Consider the following 20,418-nt stretch of genomic DNA (forward strand, 5'->3'; position numbering starts at 1 on the left):
GCAGAATTCAAACCAAAATTTCAAATCTAATCATCCGTAGTCTAAAGAAAGACTCAAATTCTGAAGATTTGATTCGGTGCTCTTGTTTGTACCTTGATCTCGAGTGCCGAGGTCTCCTCCACCAGTTGCAACTGCACGGCATTGACGGCCACCCTCAGGACGCGGTACTTCAGGTCATCCTCGGATGGGCAAGGGGACGGGTAGATGCCTTCTTCCCTCGCTGCACACAGCTCCGAGTCCACCATGTGGATGCACATCTGGGGCCTGGCCGGCGTGGAGAGCCGGTCGATGGGATCCACGACCAGTGGCACCATGAGCTGCAGGGATTCTACCAAGGTCAGCAGCTTTACATCCGGAAAAAAAAAAAGATGAGATGGACATTGGCAATCAATGATGAAGTCTGTATGACATCATATTTCATCATTAGAGGTATGCCAGGATGAAATATTTGACAATAACTACTTGCATCACAATGTAAAAAAATACACAAGTGTCATTCATGGAAGCCTCCATCTAGCCACTGAATATTAGGCATGTAAAAGTGAGCCCCCTGGTGAACATTAATGTGAGTAAACTCTGTGTTCCAGCACCCACTGGTGTGGAGGTTGGTACAATAATTCTTATAGCGGGTATTGCCTAAGCAAGAAAATTATCAATGATCTGTTCATGTTCTCCCACCATTCATATGATGATTTGCATAATGGGCCCCTGTTACTTCAAACACTGCTAATGACTGCATATAATCCACATCAAATGCAATTTGGCTATCAGACATTGAAAATTGGACATTTAGCAACTGCATATGATTTCTGTAATGGAATCTGCAACTGTTAATAAAGCAAAGACCAAACATCCAGCTGCATACCTGTGGCACTGTGAGCTGTCCACTGAGTGCCCCCATCTGGAGGTCCACCAGCCATGCATACTCCACCGTCTCGCTGTCAGGTGGTATCCCCGCCCTAGAGAACATGGCGTGGCAGCGCAGCTGGAGGCCGGACAGCGCCATCTGGCCCTTCTCTGGTTGGTTGGTAGGTGGCATGTCATTCTGGGAAATGGTTTCCATGTAAATTTATCAGAATTTGTACATTTGATGCATCAGCATCATTCTACTCCTAAACAATAAATGCAAAGGAGTTTCAGGGTGGGAGGGGGCACATTGAATATCAAAACCTGAATTGTCCGGTGAAATGGATGAATTATATTTTTGCTATTCCTACAAATTTAAGGGAGACTTTATCACACTAAGAGCACAAGAATATTTGCATATCCTACCAAAGTAACATGAGTGTAATGTGCAACATACACGCTTAAAACACACTTCACGGAAGGTATGACAGGATGCTATCAATTGCCAACACAATGGACAACGGTTTTCATTTGCCATCAATGCAAAGTAATACTTTACAGCTAGGTTGTCCTGCTAAGTATTGCTATAAAGGTGGTGCTGTTCCAATGATAAGTCTAGAGTCTTGTATGTATGTGTGTGTGTGCGCGCGTGTGTGTTCACTGATGAAGCAAAATGGGACCTTGAGCAAGCAAAGAAGGAAAAGTGCACTGACCTTGTTGGGCGAGTTGGGAACCATGAGGAGAATAGGTGAGAGGAGGAGTTGAAGTTTGGTCTCCCTGAACTGACGACACATCTCAAAGCAGAGCTGCTCCAACACCAGGGTGGCACAGCCAACATCAGCCTTATTGCAGTACTGCAGGTGGGGGGATCACACCGATAAAAGTCAACTTTGAGTACAAAATGAAACACTGTGATTCTCTGGTAGAGCAATATGTCAAGAATCTTTCTTTCTTTTTTCTCCGATATTGCAAACATTTGTGTGCATTTGGGAATGTTTGATCCAAAATGGAAGCAGTCCAACCTCTCCTATCTGGACTATCGGGACCAGCGCTCATCCAGATAAGGGATTTGGCCGGATATGGGAGACTCAATGTTTAATACACACTGCTGCCTACCAAAATGGTAGCTACATATGTACACCGTAGAATCTGCATGTAACCTATTGCACGTAGTGTACATTGAAACACTTTCTTTGCTATCAGCCCAAAATTTGGGGGTAGTGAATGTCTGAATGCATGTTATTTGGCTGAAAATTTGATGTGAATGTATGTCAGTTATGTTGGGAATAATATGTAATTTATGTGAGTTTGTGTAGGAATTTTGTTTGAGTCTGAAATCCCCCTTCCCCGCAGTCATTATTACACTGGAAAAAAGAAATATCATGCCGAGATCACATCCGGATAATAGAGAGATCCTGATAAAGGGAGGCCGGGTAGGAGATGTTGGACTGAAATGACAAAGAGACTTGAAAGACAGAGGCCTAAGAAATATGCACTGCTAGATATCCTTGGTGCAGAAAAGGCTCAACTGAAGCAGATCAAAAACATAATATCAAACAGTGACAAAATAACTGAAGAGACAGAGGCCATAAATATACATTGCTAGATAATATGGTGAGTAAGGCAAAGGTTGAACTGACCACTTTCATACCTCTCTCGTACGGAGGGCAGCACTATCATACCTTGGGAAGGAAACCCTTGATGCCGTCGATGTTGAGGGAGACGGTGATGTTGAATGGGCGGAGACCCAGCGGGTTCAAGACTCTGCTCTCGGCATATTTGGTCACCTCCTCCTTTTTGTCTTTCCCCTTGTCTGGGGAAGACATGAAGTCCATCAGGTCTTGGTGAAGGCCAAGGTAGTCCTCCTGAGTGACCAAAAAAAGAAGGGGGGAAGAAAAATGATTGAAGATTTTACCAATTTGTCCATTCATTGGCACAATGTACAATGTATGTGATAATACCACTTGGTAATCAAAACCTGTCAAAAATGCACAGGGTTAGTAAGGTTCATCCATTTTTTATTGTGTATGAAGTAGGCAACTTCACAATGTTTGCACCTTGCTCATCAAAAGATTTTTTTTTAAAAGTTTGTATCTCCCATCTTCAATTCTTGTCCCATCCAAACAAGAACATGTTTTTCTCTCTTTTTCTTTTAAACAAAAGGGACCGTATGACTCTCAACATCATCTTAGTTAATTCATCCATTAATTCATGCTAGAGAGTTTTAATAAATCACAGAAAAGTGATAGATGTTATTCCCTACATTACTATCTTCCCCAGACAAGGGGAAAGACAAAAAGGAGGTGACCAAATATGCCGAGATACATGTAATTCCCTACATGCAAACGGTGAATTCATCCTTTTTTAGGTGTGTTGAGTCTCATGTTACATGAAGATGCCCTCTTTCACAGGCACTCCAGATTTAAATCTCCACTATCTGCATATAATTTTTGATATCAGAAGACAGCGTATTGATTTCAACTTCAGCTCCTTCAGGCAAGGACTTCATGTGGATGAAATGATTTTATACCTTCTTCACATTTCTTGCAGTATCTAAACTGGTTGATTTTCCTCCATATGATTCACTGTATACGCTGTTAGTTATTTTCGTGTACAGATATTTTAGCGAGTGAGGAAGTCATGGACATTTTCACGAGATGTTGTTTTTGCAAACTGACACCGAGACTATAGTGAGAGCACTATCATCATGGCAACATTTTCATGTGCCGTTAAATTCGCGGTCCAACAGAGATTCACGAAATTCGCAAAAATAACAGCTTACACAATACGTGCTGCACCAAATTCAATATGAATTTACTATATCTGAATAAACAAAGGAACTGACATGATTTGTTACACATGGGGACAGATGAATACGGAGATGACTGCAATCAGTATACTGTAGGAAGGAATAAAGTTCCTTAACTCAATGAGGATGAGTCCTGAGTATACTTGGGCAAGTGCCTATGGGAAGTGCATGTTGTAGCTAAATCAGCCCGTCCTCAACAGGTTAAAGTGGCATTATCTGACCTTGAGGGCAGGGAGTGTCTTGATGAGTGGGCCAAAGGCCATGATGAGCAGGGGCCCGATGTCCACCTCCAGCTGCAGAGAGTCGGCAGCCAGCTCTCCCGGGTCCACCATGGCGTCATTTCGCTTCCAGCCACCGTAGCTGGTCTGCGGGGGCACGGTCGACCACTGCTGCTTGCCACGGGGTCCGTGTTTGACCACGATCCGCGGGACATCCTCGTCCAGCGGGGTGGGGTGGTAGGTGTAGAGGATGCAGAGGGCAACGACTGGTACACAGGCGCACTCAATCCAGTTTGGGCTGTTAGCAGGAAGACAGGAAAATGGTCAAAAATAGAACATGCATGTTGAACATGCTTCATTCTTTCAGGCCCACATAGCCAATATCCAGAAATATTCAAGGAATTTCCCAAAATATCATACTTTTAGAATATTGACAGGGCACCTACATGTATGCTAATTCCTCCAGAAATCATGGAGAATAATATCTACCTTGACATATACAACTGTATTAGCAAGTAACAGGTCAAGGGAATTTGTAAATTCAAAACAAAATGAAGATTTATGAAATCCCGGTGATAATTTTTTTTACTTTGTTTTACTACTGTGACACCTCAAATTGTATGAAGACTTCTGTCTGGTAAGGGCAACATAATAACATTCACCAAAACAAATTATAACTTTTGAATGGATTGTCTAATTTTCGTCAAACTTCCACTGACAGTTTTCTCTAAGTCTTGCTGCATTTGCTCAATCCACATGTCTGTTTCGGGGAAACTGTATCTTTGACATGGAACATGATATGGAATACTGTAAAAATGGAAATTTTTGCGGTGTGGAAATTTTCACACATTTCATGTTACATGAAACCAGTGCAAAAACAAAAGGGTGCAAATGCTTTCCTTGTCATATGTAATACTATTCTATATTTTGATCCCACAGAATAAAGACATGAAATTCATCTTACCCGGTCGAGCATGAAAAATAATTTGCATGAAAATGTTCACTTTTACGGTAAAGGGCTTGTTCTCACAACGGTTTCACTCACTCATCTGTGCTGTTCCTCCAGTAGTTCCTGTCTAGCCCCATTCCTCTCTTGTTCTCCCCATAGCTGCAGGCCTCCTTGGCGGCCCTCGCCAGGGCCACAAAGTGGTGCTGGGCTGTGTAGCAGTCTGGCAGGAACAGGTAGCCAGATACGGCATCGGCCTGCAAAAGAGGATTGGATGGTAATGAACATATGTGACCCTGCACCACAAAACCAACAAAAAGTCGCCAGACATGGATTTTCAGTTAAGGGCAGATTCTGAAAGAGCAGACTCTAAGCTTTAAAATGATGTATAACTCAATTCAAATGGACTCCCCTAACCTACAATACTGGAAAGAAAGCACACACTCTGGAAAAGTGTGAACTGAGAAAAGAGGCTCTGAAGTACACAGTCTATTCAATCAAATTAAAATCTTTACCAAGCCGTGCTAGCTGTGCCATGAAAGGGGCAAAACACAGGAGGAACAATGAAGGGATTAACAGATTAAGCTGAAATTAAGCATGTTCTATTAGCACATTCTGCCCATGATTAATGCTAACTTTCAAAGCAGTAGCGTCGTCCTTTCAAAAGTTATTAGACTTGAAAGTGAAGGGTGTGCAAAGGATTTCAAGACATGAAAAGCGGCCTCTAAGTCATACCTGATCATTCTACTCTTCCCCCAAAATGGATTGTAAAAAAACTGCTAAAAACACACTTTCCCATTCATGTTAAGATACCAAACTTAAGAATAATGTAGAAGAAGGATAGCTCTTTCAGAAAATGTGAAAAACCATGACCATTTCATAATTTGGGGGAGGGATGTTGCTTCATACACACTGTTGTACCATATCACCATATCTGTCTGGTATTCAAATAGCCTGTGAATACTGTGATAGAAATTTAGCTTTGATAGTAGTTACAGTATATTGACAGCAGTTCTCAAGGTCTCTTGAAGAAATGACAGATCGAAAGAAACTGTAGTTTACAATTCATTTCCTTTGTTTGCTTCATTCACTCCAGCAAACATGGTATTAAACATCTAGAGTTGTAGTATGTTATTGGGAAATGCCTCCAGAACAACCCGTCTGGAATCATTTTGGGCTGATGCATGAAAATCAATATCATCAACTCCATTTCTGAAACATCTTGAATGCAAATGAATGAACGAGAAGAAAGGTTGATGGAGTCACTTGAAAAAGAATCAGATTTAATGGGCACCTATTGCACAAGATTAAAAGGATCATATCTAACACTTTCAATCACATACAAGGAGTTTGTTAATACATTGGAGTTTCTTACCTTGATAAGAATTCTGATGGGTACTGTTTGTGGGAGATAATCTGTGAAAGGCAGGACAACAGATAGATCCAGCTGCTCACCCACAAGTCCTATGCAAACTACACAGGTAACATGGAAAAAAAAACAGAATTAGTTAATTGATAATATGACAATGATAATGTCTGTCATAACAACACTCGTCAGTATTACCGTTATCGCCATTTTTTTATGTTTATATCATCATTATTATCATTGATTATTAACAATGATTAGTACCAACTAATCACATCAATAATCATCATGATACAGCTTCTGCTACATTATCATCATCACCACCACAGCTAAAGTGAACAATCAATGTCTAGTGACTATATCACGCTGCTAATGACAATGTGAACAGACACTATATACCCTGCAGTATTATACCTCATAAAAAAAGCAAATCGATATTTACCATTGTCCTTCTGATGGGAGGAGCAGTCCACCCAGTTGTATTCGTTGACAGGCAGTACCAGCTCAAACTGATGAAGAGTGATGTTGAGACGGACGGTGTACGGCACAAAGCTGAAGAGGTCCTGCCTGCTCCTGCTTGTCCAGTCGGAGATCATATCTTGTCAGGAAAAAAAAAGTAAAGAGTGTAATAGAAATTAGGGGGAAAATTGGAGATTTAAGTACTACCAGATGTTTACTCTGAAAAAAACTGTCCACAAATGAACATTTGTCATTTTTCTCATTTAGTCATTTCAGAAAGTTTAAGAGGTCATAGCAGCTATTTGCCAAAAAGTAACATTGTAGAAGGGTTGAGTGATACTGGTCACATACAGTTCGACCTTGATTATCCGGCCTCCTTTTAACCGGAAATCTCTATCATCCGGATGCGTTCAGGCAGTGAAGAACTTTTTTTTTCATCCAAAAATTGAGAAAAAAACAGTGACTTTAACATCTTTACATGGATCTATTTCACTAATTTCATAAGATGTGCATGATAGGTTTCTCAATATCTAATGAGGTAAAACATGTATGATTTTCACATAAAGATATACTTTATTTTTGTGAAAAAGGGACTACAATTTTGCACAGGCTAGCATAGATTACACCACCATTGAGGGGTACACTACCTGCCTAGCTGCCAGTGCACTGGGACGGCAGCTTGGATGGCAGCTATATACATTAACATTGTGTCTCCCATATCCGGCCAATTTGCTTATCCGGATGAGCGCCGGTCCCGACAGGGCCGGATAATCAAGGTCGAACTGTAATAGCTTAACTATGCAGCTGTAGATCATGATTACAGACAAGTCAAACAAAAATGTACCCATATGGTAACATCTAAGAAAGTGATACCTATCTCTTGCAGTAGACACAGCACATTTTAACCTCCAGTGAAAATAATAAAGGTCATCTTGCTCAATGATTATTGTTTATTCATTTCCCATTTTGATAAGGAAAAACTGAATAATTGATATGCACACACACGCTCATATTTCTACAACACAATGAAATGCCACTTGTTGCCGACATCCACAACTGTCTTACCAAACTAGACATACAATGTACAAGACAGCGCAAGGCTTAAATCAGTCTCACCGGTGATGAAAACTTTGTGGGCATAGATGAAGAACCAGCCAGCCTTGCTGAATGTCAGGGATATCTCCCAGTTCTGAGGGTGGTTCCAGGCTCGTGGGTAGTGCACATCAATCTTGAACTATTCAATCAAAGACAAGAATATTTTCCATTTTTTCCATTCTAACTGAACTTACATAAAGGTACATATCTTTTTAATAATCAGCACATCAGAAGTCAGAACTACAATTTCATTCAAATATCACAGACAAATTTCCTTCAGCAGTTGTACAGAAATTTACAGTTGTCTTCATCAGCTTTGAAAAACAATTTGTACCAATCCCTTTCATTACATGGATGCTACAAGAATAGTTCAATGTTGGTATAGAGTAACATGATATATTCAAACTCCAACAAGTGTTTATCTATTGTCATGGAAAGTAGACATTGCTGAAGTAGATGCAAGATGCACCCACAGTCAACTGTCTTACCAAAATCGTACTAAAACTAGATATATCGCTACGGCGACTGATATGCCTCCGCCATAATGCATGGTTCTCCTAATAGGTCTATAGTACAATGTCTTGACAATGTGTGATGACAGTTTCACACAATTGGCAAAATATTAAAATGACAGGTTTGACACAAATGTGCTGAATGTTCACTTTCCTAGAACTAGGTTCAATTGGATGAATGATTAAAATGTCAGAGTGCAGGTATTTGGGGAACTGATGATTTTTACTTGACTTTTGACCCTTTTATAAGTTTATGCATTGAGTAATTTTCAAGGTATTGAGAAAAAGTATAATTTCAGTATCAAAAGGGAAAATAGCATTATCTAAACCTGGCCTTTGACCTTTGACCTCACAGTTCCAAAGAGAATCACTGTTAGGTTGAACATGCATAAATATGTAAGTTTCAAGATGATACCTTGAGTTACTTTTGAGATATGGAGGAAAAAGTGCAATTCAGCACTTTCACTTGACCTTTGACCTTTGACCTTTTGGCAAGAAACTTCCCACAGAATATATATTGGGTAATACATGCATACATCAAGTCAAAAAAAAAAAAAAACCTTCAGGCATTGCATAAATATAAGGAAAGTAGTGATATTTTGAGGAGTTGACCTTGACCTTTGACCCCCTGACCTTTGACCCATGACCCCAACTTCCCTAAATAATCACTGCCCATCGGTACAAGCATATATACTAAGTTCCATGAAGATACCTTGAACCATTTGCGAGATATGGAGAAAAACATGAAATTTCATTTTTTTTTTCCACAAAATAACCTGTGACCTTTGACCTTTGACCCTGTGACCCTAAAATCCACACAAAGTATTGTCCCCCAAGGATATACCCTCATACCAAGTTTGATGTAAAACCACCACACGGTTCTTGAGATATCAACAAAAACAAAACGGGACGGACGGACATACGGACGGACGGACGGACGGACGGACGACCCGAAAACATAATGCCTCCGGCCACTTCGTTGCGGAGGCATAAAAAAACCAAAAACGAAAACAAGAACTCCAGTTTATATTAAATGAAAATCAATTTGCTCCCAGTGGATGGGGGAAAAAATGACTAATAATGATATCAAAAAACATACAAAATCAAAAAAAAATCAGATATTTAATATATCAAAACAACTATAACAAAAAAATCATCAAGCTGTTGGCATACTGTATACCCCATATATTTAGCGAGTCTAAATTTTCACAAATCGGGACATCCCAACAATTTCGCGAGTGGTTAAATTCTAGATCATGGAGTAAAGTACTGAGCGAAGAAATGTATGCCGTTACATTATATCAGGATCAGAGTCAATATTTTTTGCATGTCTTAACCCTAACTAGGCCGGGCTATTTAGGTAGATCATAGAGCCGGGGGGGGGGGGGGGGGGGGGGGGGGGGGGGGCTCCCAGGCCCCCCCTCCAGATCTCGGCCGTCGACCGCGCGATCACGACGAAAATTGGCACACACATTGCCTATGATGTAATCTAAAGTACTACGAAGTAAGATTTTTAAAAAATTGTCATTTATGCTAAATTATGCTAATTTATGCATAATGATGCATGAAATCGGACAATTTGGTATAAATCACTAAATAAAGCTCGAAATGGGCACATTTTTTTGTGTAAATATTCTTTTTAGTGTCCTACGCAAATATAAGAGAAAAAAATTGAGCTATCCGAAAAAATTTCTTAAGTATTTTATTGTTTTTTGAATTTCTTATGTATTTCTTTGTTTTTTCGACTTTATGTTTTTCATTGTTTTTCCGATGAAACTTGTCCGCGACATTGTTCCGAACAAGAAAATATGTTATTAATTGATTTTAATCAATAAAACCCCAAAATAATCAAGCTTTTATGAAATTTGACTGTAAGCACAGTTTCCATTGAAATTGTACACGAATTCACGTTTTTGAGCAATTTTTGGTCTGACATGCAGGTACATATTTATGCGAAACTTCGGAACCGCACGCCCGGGCATCGCAAACTTCGTGTCAAAAGGTGCGGGAGACTCAACAGAAAAAAGTCATGAAACGTCGCGGCAATAGCTTTTCACGTTAGCGATACATCGCGCGGAACGTCGGGGGGGGGGGGCCTCGGAGGCCCCCCCCCCCGGCCTAGTTAGGGTTAACCCGTTCCATGCAGAATTCTGAAATGCCCATAGACTTTAATACGCAGGCCACCAGGTTCATGTACAGAACAGGTTAAATTTGCGAATAGCCTCACGAAATATTCGGTGTATACCGTAGTTAAAGTACAATGCAAGGACAAAGCGTAGCCAAGAAATTGGTGGATGGTTTACTCCACCGGCTTCTCACCTCCAAGGTCTCACTCTTGATGAAGGATCGGTATGGCAAGCTGGTGGCTGCTTCCAGGAACAGTAACTGGCCCATGATCTTGGTGCTGAAACCTTCGATGCCGTACATCTGTGGTATGCTGACCTCAATGTATGACCCTCTCTTCATGTCTATGTGGAATGCATTGGTTTCCTGGAAAAAACAACAATATATATATATATATGTATATATATCTATTACAGTAAAAGGCGAAGTTGCTGTTGTTGTCGTGGCCTTATGTATTTCCTGTTTTATTCCGGCGTTGCTGGTTTTTCTATCTCCTCCCGAGCCGTCGGCTCCGGGCAGCTGCGACAGGTGCCGTCGGCCGCAGAAGAGTATCCTGCATCGGACAGCGCGGGTTTCGTCCCCGCTCCGCCTCCGTGTCGATGTCAAGGACGAAAAAGAAAAATTAATTAGATAGATGCATAATGCATTTTTGTGCGTGACGAAAGAGCCGAGCGTTTTAATATTCACCGATCTTGCGCTGGACTCCTACTTTCTCGATCATCCATCTTTTAGCTTGCAGAGACAGTGGGATACTAAAGATGATGGGTGCAGCGAAATCTCTGTCATCTTCCGGCGGACACGCACACACGCACACAATGTACTCCACAGAACTCTACACACAGCGTGTGTGTAGAGTTCTGTGATGTACTCTCGGGTACGGTATGCCAGTGTGTGGCCTGCGCCTGTGTATGTATTGACAATGGTTACACGAAACACTATCTGCGTGAGCGTGATATGGACCCTCACGGTCCGGTCTCTCATATGGCGGCGCGGTCATTTTTGTACATGGGCATTTTAAGTACAGTCGTGTCAGTGACGTTCGCCATTGACGTGCCCAAATGAAAACAACAAATGCTGTTATTTTACTGTATTTTGCACAACTGCAGGATACCATGCAGCTCAGGTATGTCATTTAGTTTACTCTCAAGTCGGGTATTATTGTACTCTGACTGTTTAGGACAGCTAAATATCCACTTAAATTTTGTCCTTGCTGATCGTTCCCTTCCATATCAGATTACACGCGCCGCTGTCCATTCATTTAGTGCATATAGCTGCTGCGAACATAAATATTCATAAGATGAGCGGACGTGGGGGAAACCCTCGCTTTGCTGACCGCCTATTTTTGAAGTTACAAGTGGAAATAAAATGGGTGATTCTATGGTCCATCAACCTAAGTTTTGGTGATAAAAATAAAAAAGAGGGAGCGAATGAAGACAGTAATGTTCTTCTTTCTCCCATAACGTGGGAAAATATTAAAGAAACTAGAAATGTCGCTATGGCGACTGATGCCTCCGCCATAATGCATAATTCTCCCAATAGGCGTATAGTACAATGTCTTCACAATGTGTGATCCATGACAGTTTCACATAACTGGCAAAATATTGAAATGACAGGTTTGTCAGAAATGTCTTGAATTGGGTTTGCTTTAATTTTTTAAAGAGTGCAGGTACACATATGGGGAATTGAGAATTTTTACTTGAATTCTGACAGACCTTTTTATAAGTTTATGCATTGAGTAATTTCCAAGGTATGAAGAAAGAGTGTAATGACGGTACAAAATGGATTTTTTTTTTTTTTTTTTTGGGGGGGGGAGACATTGAAACCTGGCCTTTGACCCTTAACCTTTGACCTTCTGGCTGGAAATTTCCCAGAGAATCTCCCATTAGGTAATGCATGTATTAAGTTTTGAAAACTAATAATGCAAGCATTGCATATACTAGTATATGAGGGAAATAGTAAAATTTTGAGGAGATGACCTTGACCTTTGACCCCTGACTGTTGACCCATGACCCCTAAATTCCCTAGATAATCCCTGCCAGTCAGTACACGCATATGTACCAAGTTCCACGAAGATACATTGAACCATTTGCGAGAAAAGTGATATTGCAACATTTTCACCTAACCTTTGACCTTATGACATGAAACTCTCTCTGGAGAATCTCTACGCAGTAGTACATGTCCACACCAAGTTTCAAGAAAATACCTTTGGGCATTGCATAGATATGGGGGAAATTGCAACATTTGTAGCATTTGACCTTGACCGTTTGACCTTTGACCTCTTGCCAATGTCCCTAAAATCTACTCAACTACTTTTCCTATCATACATCATCCTTGGACCAACTTTGGTGAAAGCTGCTTCATCCAGTTTTGAGTTATCACGTAAAAAGATAAATTTTAGGATTTGACCTTGATCTTTGACCTTTGACCTCTGTCCGATTTCACTGAAAAACTAATCAAGTAATTGTCCCATTATACATCATCCTCCAACAAAGTTTGATGAAATTTGCTCTATCCAGTCTTGAGTTATCGCGTAAACGGATACAATTTCATGATTTGACCTTGACTTTTGACCTTTAGCCAATTTCACCCAAAATCTAATCAAATAATTGCCCCATCATACTTCATACTTGGACCAAGTTTGGTAAAATTCCAGTAAATATTACTCAAGTTATCGCGTAAACGAAAGCGGACAGACAGACGGACGTAAGGACGTACAGACGTACAGACGTACGTACGGACGTACAGACGTACAGACGTACGTACGTACGTACGTACGGACGTACGGACGGACGGACAACCCGAAAACATCGTGGCGGAGGCATAAAAATACGAGGCCCTGACACCCATGGATTCCCACGGGTGCCCAATATACTTACTATGACTATGATCTCCCCCTCCCCAAATAATAATAATGATTATAATGATAATATCATAATAATGATAATGATAATAATAATAAGCTATTATTATTATTATTATAATTATAAGATAATAATCATAATAATGGTCATAGTTATAATAATAATTATAATTATAATCATAAAATAATAATCAAAATACTTATAATAATGGTCATAATTATAAAAATAATATCAACAAGGAAAAGCAGAAATTACGCGGTGCGTAATATATGTCCCTGCCGGAAGTAGCATTTTGTAGCAAAATGTACAATATAGGTAAAAAAATCAAGGTCAAAGGTCAAAATTCTGTGTAGAAGTTTTGAAGCCCTCACCTAGTGCCATCACTTAAAGCAAACGGAACCGAAATCGGGTTAGAAATGGCGAAGGAGTAGCATTTTGTAGCCAATGTACAATATAGGTAAAAAATCAAGGTCAAAGGTCAAAGAAGTCAAAGGTTAAAATTCTGTGTAGAAGTTTTGAAGCCCTCACCTAGTGTCATCACATAAAGCAAACGGAATCGAAATCGGGTTAGAAATGGCGAAGGAGTAGCATTTTGTAGCAACATGTACAATATAGGTCAAAAATCGAGGTCAAAGGTCAAAGAAGTCAAAGGTTAAAATTCTGTGTAGAAGTTTGGAAGCCCTCAACTAGTGCCATCACATAAAGCAAACAGAATCGAAATCGGGTTAGAAATGGCGAAGGAGTAGCATTTTGTAGCAAAATGTACAATATAGGTCAAAGGTCAAGGTCAAAGGTCACAACTGAAATTCTGTGTAGAATTTCAAAGCTCCCATGTAGTGATATCATATAAAGCAAACAGATTCAAAATTGGCTCATAAATGACAGAGAAGTAGCAAATTGAACATTTTGATCACACACGGACACACACACAGACGGACGGACGCACAGACACACACACGTACGGAGCCCGTTTCATAGTCCCCTGCTCGAACTCGTTCGGCGGGGACAATAACGATGATTATAATGATAATAATGTACAGTCTGAGGCAGATTAACGGATGGTTCTATGATCTATCAAACCAAGGTTTGGCGATGAAAACAAAAAGAAGAGAGCAAATGAAGACAAAAATATTTCATTTCTCTCAGCACATAATAATACAATAGGCCAATGTAAATGATGTGGAGGGGGTGCTATGATCCATAACTAAGAATGGGCAGAAGAGACACAAACAGGTGCTGGATTGTTTTAATGCTTTAAATGAAATATCAATGATAATGAAGCTACTTGAAACTTCTATCAGTCGTAGAGTAACCTTGATATGACGGGAAAAAAAAGATATTCACTATCCTTTACCAATAAACTTTTTTCCTTAATTCCCTTGATTCATCCCCATGTCAATGAATTATATAAAATTATAATAAAACCGAATGACTATGATCTTCCCTCCCACAAAATAATGATGATAATAATAATAATAATAATTATAATGATAATAAAAAAAATTAACAGTATCAATGACACAAACGGGTGGTTCTAGATCCATCAAACCAAGTTGTGATTATGAAAACAGAAATGAGGGAGCAAATGAAGACGAAAATATTCTTTGTGTATTTCTTCTCTCATAACGTGGTTGAAGAAATATTAAAGAAAAATACAAAGCCCTGAGACCCATGGAGTCAAACGGGTGCCTAATACTTATAAAACCTAATGACTATGATCCCCCTCCCCAAATAAGGCTATAATAATTATTAAAGCAATATAACAATAGGGGCCTATTAAGAATAATAATATGATAATAATAATGATGATGTATAGTCTGAAGCAGATAAACGGATGGTTCTATGATCTTTCAAACCAAGTTTTGGTGATGAAAAACAAAATGGAGGGAGAAAATGAAGACGAAAATATTATATTTTTCTCTCAAAATGTGGGAAAAGAAATAGGAATAAAAAAAAAAAATGCGAGGACTTGAGACCAGTCGCGGATTCCCTCGGGTGCCTGCATGGATGCAAGAGCAGGGGGTATAATTAATATCAAAGTCATAGTGTCAATAGTATCTCCCCGTTCCGACGGGAAGAATCTGTGGGCAGAACTTTCGGAGAATCTCAAGCGTTTTTGGTAATTTTTCCCTGAATGTTCTCTTTTTTTGTTGTTCTGCTGGGGTGCAAATGTGTGTGTGTGTGTGTGTGTGTGATGGGGGGTGGTCATAAGTAGAAGAGAGCACAAGTAACAAAAGAATGAGAAAACTTTTTTTTAATTTCATCAATAAAAAAGTGCAAAATCGTATATATGAGAAAAAAAATAAAACCCCTCAGACCCGTGGATTTCCACGGGTGCTGCTAGTATATATATATATATATATATATATGGTCGAGACAATGTAGATATATATATATGTGTGTATATATATATATATATATATATATATATATATTTTTTTTTTTTTTTTGGCAATGATACCACACTGTTAGCTAACACTCCATTTGTCATGTTACTTTGCAAATCAAAACAGTTTTATGGAGGTTTTAAATTTGTGACTGATGACCACAGCAGCAGAATGAAAAATAGGTACCATCTCTTAAAACAAACAAATAAACAAACAAACAAACAAACAAACAAAAAAACTGATCAATTTTCCATCATGGAGGCGGTATACACACCAATAGTTTTACAGGTGGCAAAATTTCGGCATGTCATTAATATTGCAAATATTAGCAAACTTGCAAAATTTGCAACAATAAACCAATCTGCGTCTAGTAAACTCATCAAAACCCCAAAATTTAATCCTCCCATTTTGCAGAGACTGCATGGATGCTGCTGTATAGTCTATTTGATTAGAATCTTCTTTTCAGGAGGAATGAATGAAACCAAATATATGAGTAAATGTGGGTGATGTGATGCTAGAAATTCATGGATATCTCTGTTGTGTTCTATAAAAGGCAATGCATTTGATGAGTCAATCTTGACTGATTAATTCACTTGTATTTTTTATCTTAGAATATAAATCATGGCTACTGTCTTATATTGAGTTTCAAAATATAATTCTAGCCATCCAGACCAACATAAAGAGCCATGAGAAGGCATGTGGGCTAAATACATAACACAACACAAATTTGTAGGCATGAAGTTGTAAAGCAGGAGCAGCTGTTATTCATAATACACTCTGCTGTCCTGTCTAAAAATTCTGTACGACCCCCTGGGCAATTACCCCTTCCCCTTCCCCTAACCCTAATCCTAATCCTGAACCTAGTCCTAACCCTAACCCAAACTCTATACCCTAAACCTAACCCTAACCCCCTAATCTTTACTCAAACCTTATCACTAACCAGTATTTAGCCGGGGGGGGGGGGGGGGGGGGGGGGAATTGCCCTTGTGGGGTAATTGCTCTGATATGGTTTTTCATCTACAAAATACAAATTATATCTACACAATGGAAGGAGGTACATTGTAAATTCATCCAAGAACTGTACAGCATATTCTTCTCAAAATCAGTATTTTATCAAATGCTTCAGATACATGTATGTGCCACGGAAGTGTGCAAATGCATTCCTGCAATACCCACTTTATTCTTTGTGAAGAGTATGTCCATCGTGGCTTCCTCCACAATATTCAGCCTGAAGTCCACTGTCTCAAACTGTCTTTTCTCCCTGGCTCCTGCTCTCGGCGTCGGAGGATGCGACTTGTAATCCTGGGGGTAGAAGAACTTCATCAGAAATTCCCTGAGAACAGAAAATAAAAGAAAGGATACAAAGCCAAATTCCTGTATCAGAAAAGATATCTAAACAGACACTGACAAATTCATGCAAAAAGCCTTTTCTATCCAATATCCCTCACACCATCTCATTTTTAAAATCTTTTTTACAGCCACTGATTTGTCAGTTCATCATCAACAATGCAACCAAGAAATTCAGACATGAACAATTGCAAAAAAGAATAATAATAATAATGATAAAACAGAGCAATTATTACTAATCACATTGAAGAAAAGTGGAATGATATAGATCATCAGATACAGTGCATCATACCTTCAAGCAAGCACAGGAAGGCAGAAAGTTCAAAGGAAGACAGACAACTGCATTAAAATGTATAACTTTACAGAGGTGAGAAACTATAAAATCATTTTCATGAATACGCTTATAGAGCAGTGTTAAATTTCCCAACAGAAATTGCTTGTTACAGGCACCATGGAATACTACTCCAAAACTCCTGGGTTGCATTCTCAATGTTTGTTGAACTGTTCTGGCACAACCACCGTAGCACACATTATGTAATGAAACAATGATATCACATTGACTTGATGAAATATCAATGTAATGAAGTCAAATACCTCTGCCTGTCTGCCCAAGGCCCATAGGTGAAGTGCGTCCCTTTCTTCTGGCAAGTTATATCGAGAGCTGAGACTGGTGGCTTAGCGGGCTCGTCTTCCTCGTCAAACTCTGCGATCTCTTCAGCTGAAGGTACCAAACCTGACAGAAACACACAGAAATTCAAGAATATTTCTACCGTTGCTTTAAAGAGCAGGACTGAATGGAGTGAAAACAAAATCTGACATGGCTTGAAACTGCATTTTTTATGGCTATCTATCACTAAAAAAACAGCAGGTAATTGCACCTTTTTATCCACAGTTTTTGACATGTCACGGAATTTTTGCAATATGAAGAGGAGCTTTGCTTAGTTCTGAATTTCAACCCGTGAGTGAGGATAATGATGAAATCAAAAATGTGGCAGTTTTCTCTTCATGAAATTATTTGTCATTGCCTAATTTGAATTGATTAACAGAAATTTTATTTTCACAACAGCTCATCAAATGTGATGCTTTCATATTATGACAAATTTTCAGTAACTCTTCTGGATCGGTAATTGCAACTTTCAGCAACTCAACTTTATCATCCTTAAATTCAACATCAAGTTGAATTATGAGAAGAATGATTTAAAACATCATAGAATGATTTACCTGGTTCATCTTGGTAGTAGTGAATCTGTACCTTGCTGGACTGCATCAAAACAAACCCATCTCCCATGTACCTTGGAGGCCTGAAATACACAAAAAGGACATTTTCATCAATAAATCATTGTTACACCAATTCTATGTTGCTCATCACAATGCCTTACAGGGAAGGTATAGGTATTGGTTGAGGTGAGTATTCAGCTTCTAACTTTTTGCAAGTTATTCAAAAACATTTCCATGAAATGTTACAGAGCATACAATTCTAAGAAGAATTGACATGACTAAGAGGTTTTGACATGCCACATCAATATCATCATTGTTTCAAAATGAATTTGCAATCAAACGTGATAAACACAGCTGGACTTACTCGTCGACCGGTCCTTCATACTTGGGGCTGGGGGCGAACACTACCCTCAGTCCCTCCCCCGTGCACTTGACCTCGTGCGTGAACTGGTCCCAGCGGCACTCCGGGGCGCGGGTGGTGTAGCTGCCGTGGCAGTCTTCCAGACTGATCATCAGGCTGCTCGGCACCAACTTATTTCCAAATACAATGCGACCCTGTCAACGAGACACAAACAGCTTATCAACACACTGATACAAGGATTGATTTGTGTATACTGCACTGTTCTGTCAGCCAACCCTGCACGCCACGATCATACATTCACCATACCATACGTGTGAACAATCTTAGCAGTAATGGCGGATCATGTTGCCAAGCCGGTTCTTTGTACAACTGTATATAGAGAACAGCAAACAGGCTTGGTTGCTAAAGAATAAACTCGTAATGATACCACTCTAAATGTTACAACAATTTAGTGCTTTTGTAACATGACATGGATGCATTGGCTCCATGTGACATTTGTAGTACTGTAGCATACTGTTATATAATGCACTCATAAATTCTTCTTAAGGAAATCAGTCTTACAAATAATTGTATTCATAATAACATATTGCACATTTTGTATTATGCATTATTCCAGACTACATGAATTTCAAATGCCTTATGACTATTGAGCCATCATGATACTTCTTCTCAGCCTGAGGTCTTTGTGACAAAAAAAAAAATGCATTTAGGCATATTAAGCATATATTGTGTATACAATCTCAGATCAACTGCATTGGGTTGAATATTTTGAATTCACTCACAGACACAGGTTTTAGTCAACCCTGAGTTACACATACACACTATCTAAAGCAATCTTGAAAATTGACCCTTTTCCCTCAAAATGCATACAAAGCAAAGAACTACACAAAAGATGTCATTTGGCAGTGAACAGAAAGTCAATACTGCTGAATGCCTTACATCTTGGACTTCAAACTTGATGACACCAAAGAAGTCTTTCCAAGAAATTCCCGCAGCCTCATGTCTTCTCCGCAGCTCATTCTTTTTATCATTCCTGAGAACATAATCAAAAATATGTGTTCAGTATTGTCAAACATATCAACATTGTAGTCATCCATATCTACACAAACTGAGCATGCACTGAAAAACAAAATGTGGGACTTACAAACGCCATGTTTTGTTTGTTTGGTTTTTTTTTTTGGGGGGGGGGGTTGTCCTGTTTATACAGATTGAGTAGCTCACATGTGTTTACTTACATATCACTTGGGTGTAATTTGTACAAAAATAAGAAGTATCAAAGTGTGACATCATAGCCATTCATCATCATGGAAGCTGGTTCTAAAAAACCTTACACAGCCTGGCCTAATATCTGTGAACACGGAAGTTGCTATAAACCACACTAGAACCCAGTTCCAACCTACGGACTGAAGCCTTATGGAAAGGATATCTTGTTTGGAACCAGCACTACTAAGCAATAACAAAAGACTATGATATAAACACTTCGGCACTTTATCCCTCCTAAATTACAATATTCCTGCTACATGCTAAACATAACAGTATTTTCTTGACTGCTTTGATATTCAAGTCAATGCTAACTTTACAAGCTTGCGTCTCACAAATTTTCCTCTGCGATACTGACCCATTTCGGGATGCCTTCTCCTGTTCTTTCCTCGGTGACATCTCAGGTGGGAGGCCAAACGCCTCCTCCAGCTGGGCGTAGAGTGCCGTGCGATTGTAGCAGTGGACCTCAAAGCTGCTCAGGAACACAGTCAGCCTTGTCTCACACTGGGAAGTATCTTTGGAGAGCAATCACAAAACATTTCCAACATTAATTAATTAATCTAAATAATCACACATATATATTGTGCTTCTGTTTTAATATATCTACAT

The 20,418-nt window shown here is 39.4% G+C and overlaps 1 protein-coding gene across 1 annotated transcript in view; it reads right to left on the minus strand.

Annotated features, from left to right (window-relative positions):
- Window positions 1-20,418, minus strand: part of LOC140235451 (bridge-like lipid transfer protein family member 1) — a 98,939-nt gene that overhangs the window by 68,278 nt on the left and 10,243 nt on the right. The window contains exons 4-19 of the mRNA XM_072315478.1: window positions 20,168-20,324; window positions 19,489-19,582; window positions 18,553-18,743; window positions 18,192-18,271; window positions 17,565-17,703; window positions 16,800-16,956; window positions 10,571-10,741; window positions 7,761-7,878; window positions 6,628-6,783; window positions 6,195-6,292; window positions 4,919-5,076; window positions 3,877-4,171; window positions 2,529-2,711; window positions 1,560-1,700; window positions 866-1,045; window positions 93-344 (exon numbers count right to left, since the gene is read on the minus strand). Of these exons, the coding sequence (XP_072171579.1) occupies window positions 93-344; window positions 866-1,045; window positions 1,560-1,700; window positions 2,529-2,711; window positions 3,877-4,171; window positions 4,919-5,076; window positions 6,195-6,292; window positions 6,628-6,783; window positions 7,761-7,878; window positions 10,571-10,741; window positions 16,800-16,956; window positions 17,565-17,703; window positions 18,192-18,271; window positions 18,553-18,743; window positions 19,489-19,582; window positions 20,168-20,324 (2,570 nt within the window). The remainder of the gene's footprint in view (window positions 1-92; window positions 345-865; window positions 1,046-1,559; window positions 1,701-2,528; window positions 2,712-3,876; window positions 4,172-4,918; window positions 5,077-6,194; window positions 6,293-6,627; window positions 6,784-7,760; window positions 7,879-10,570; window positions 10,742-16,799; window positions 16,957-17,564; window positions 17,704-18,191; window positions 18,272-18,552; window positions 18,744-19,488; window positions 19,583-20,167; window positions 20,325-20,418) is intronic.

Source organism: Diadema setosum, chromosome 11, assembly GCF_964275005.1.
Source record: "Diadema setosum chromosome 11, eeDiaSeto1, whole genome shotgun sequence".
Lineage (NCBI taxonomy): Eukaryota > Metazoa > Echinodermata > Echinoidea > Diadematoida > Diadematidae > Diadema > Diadema setosum.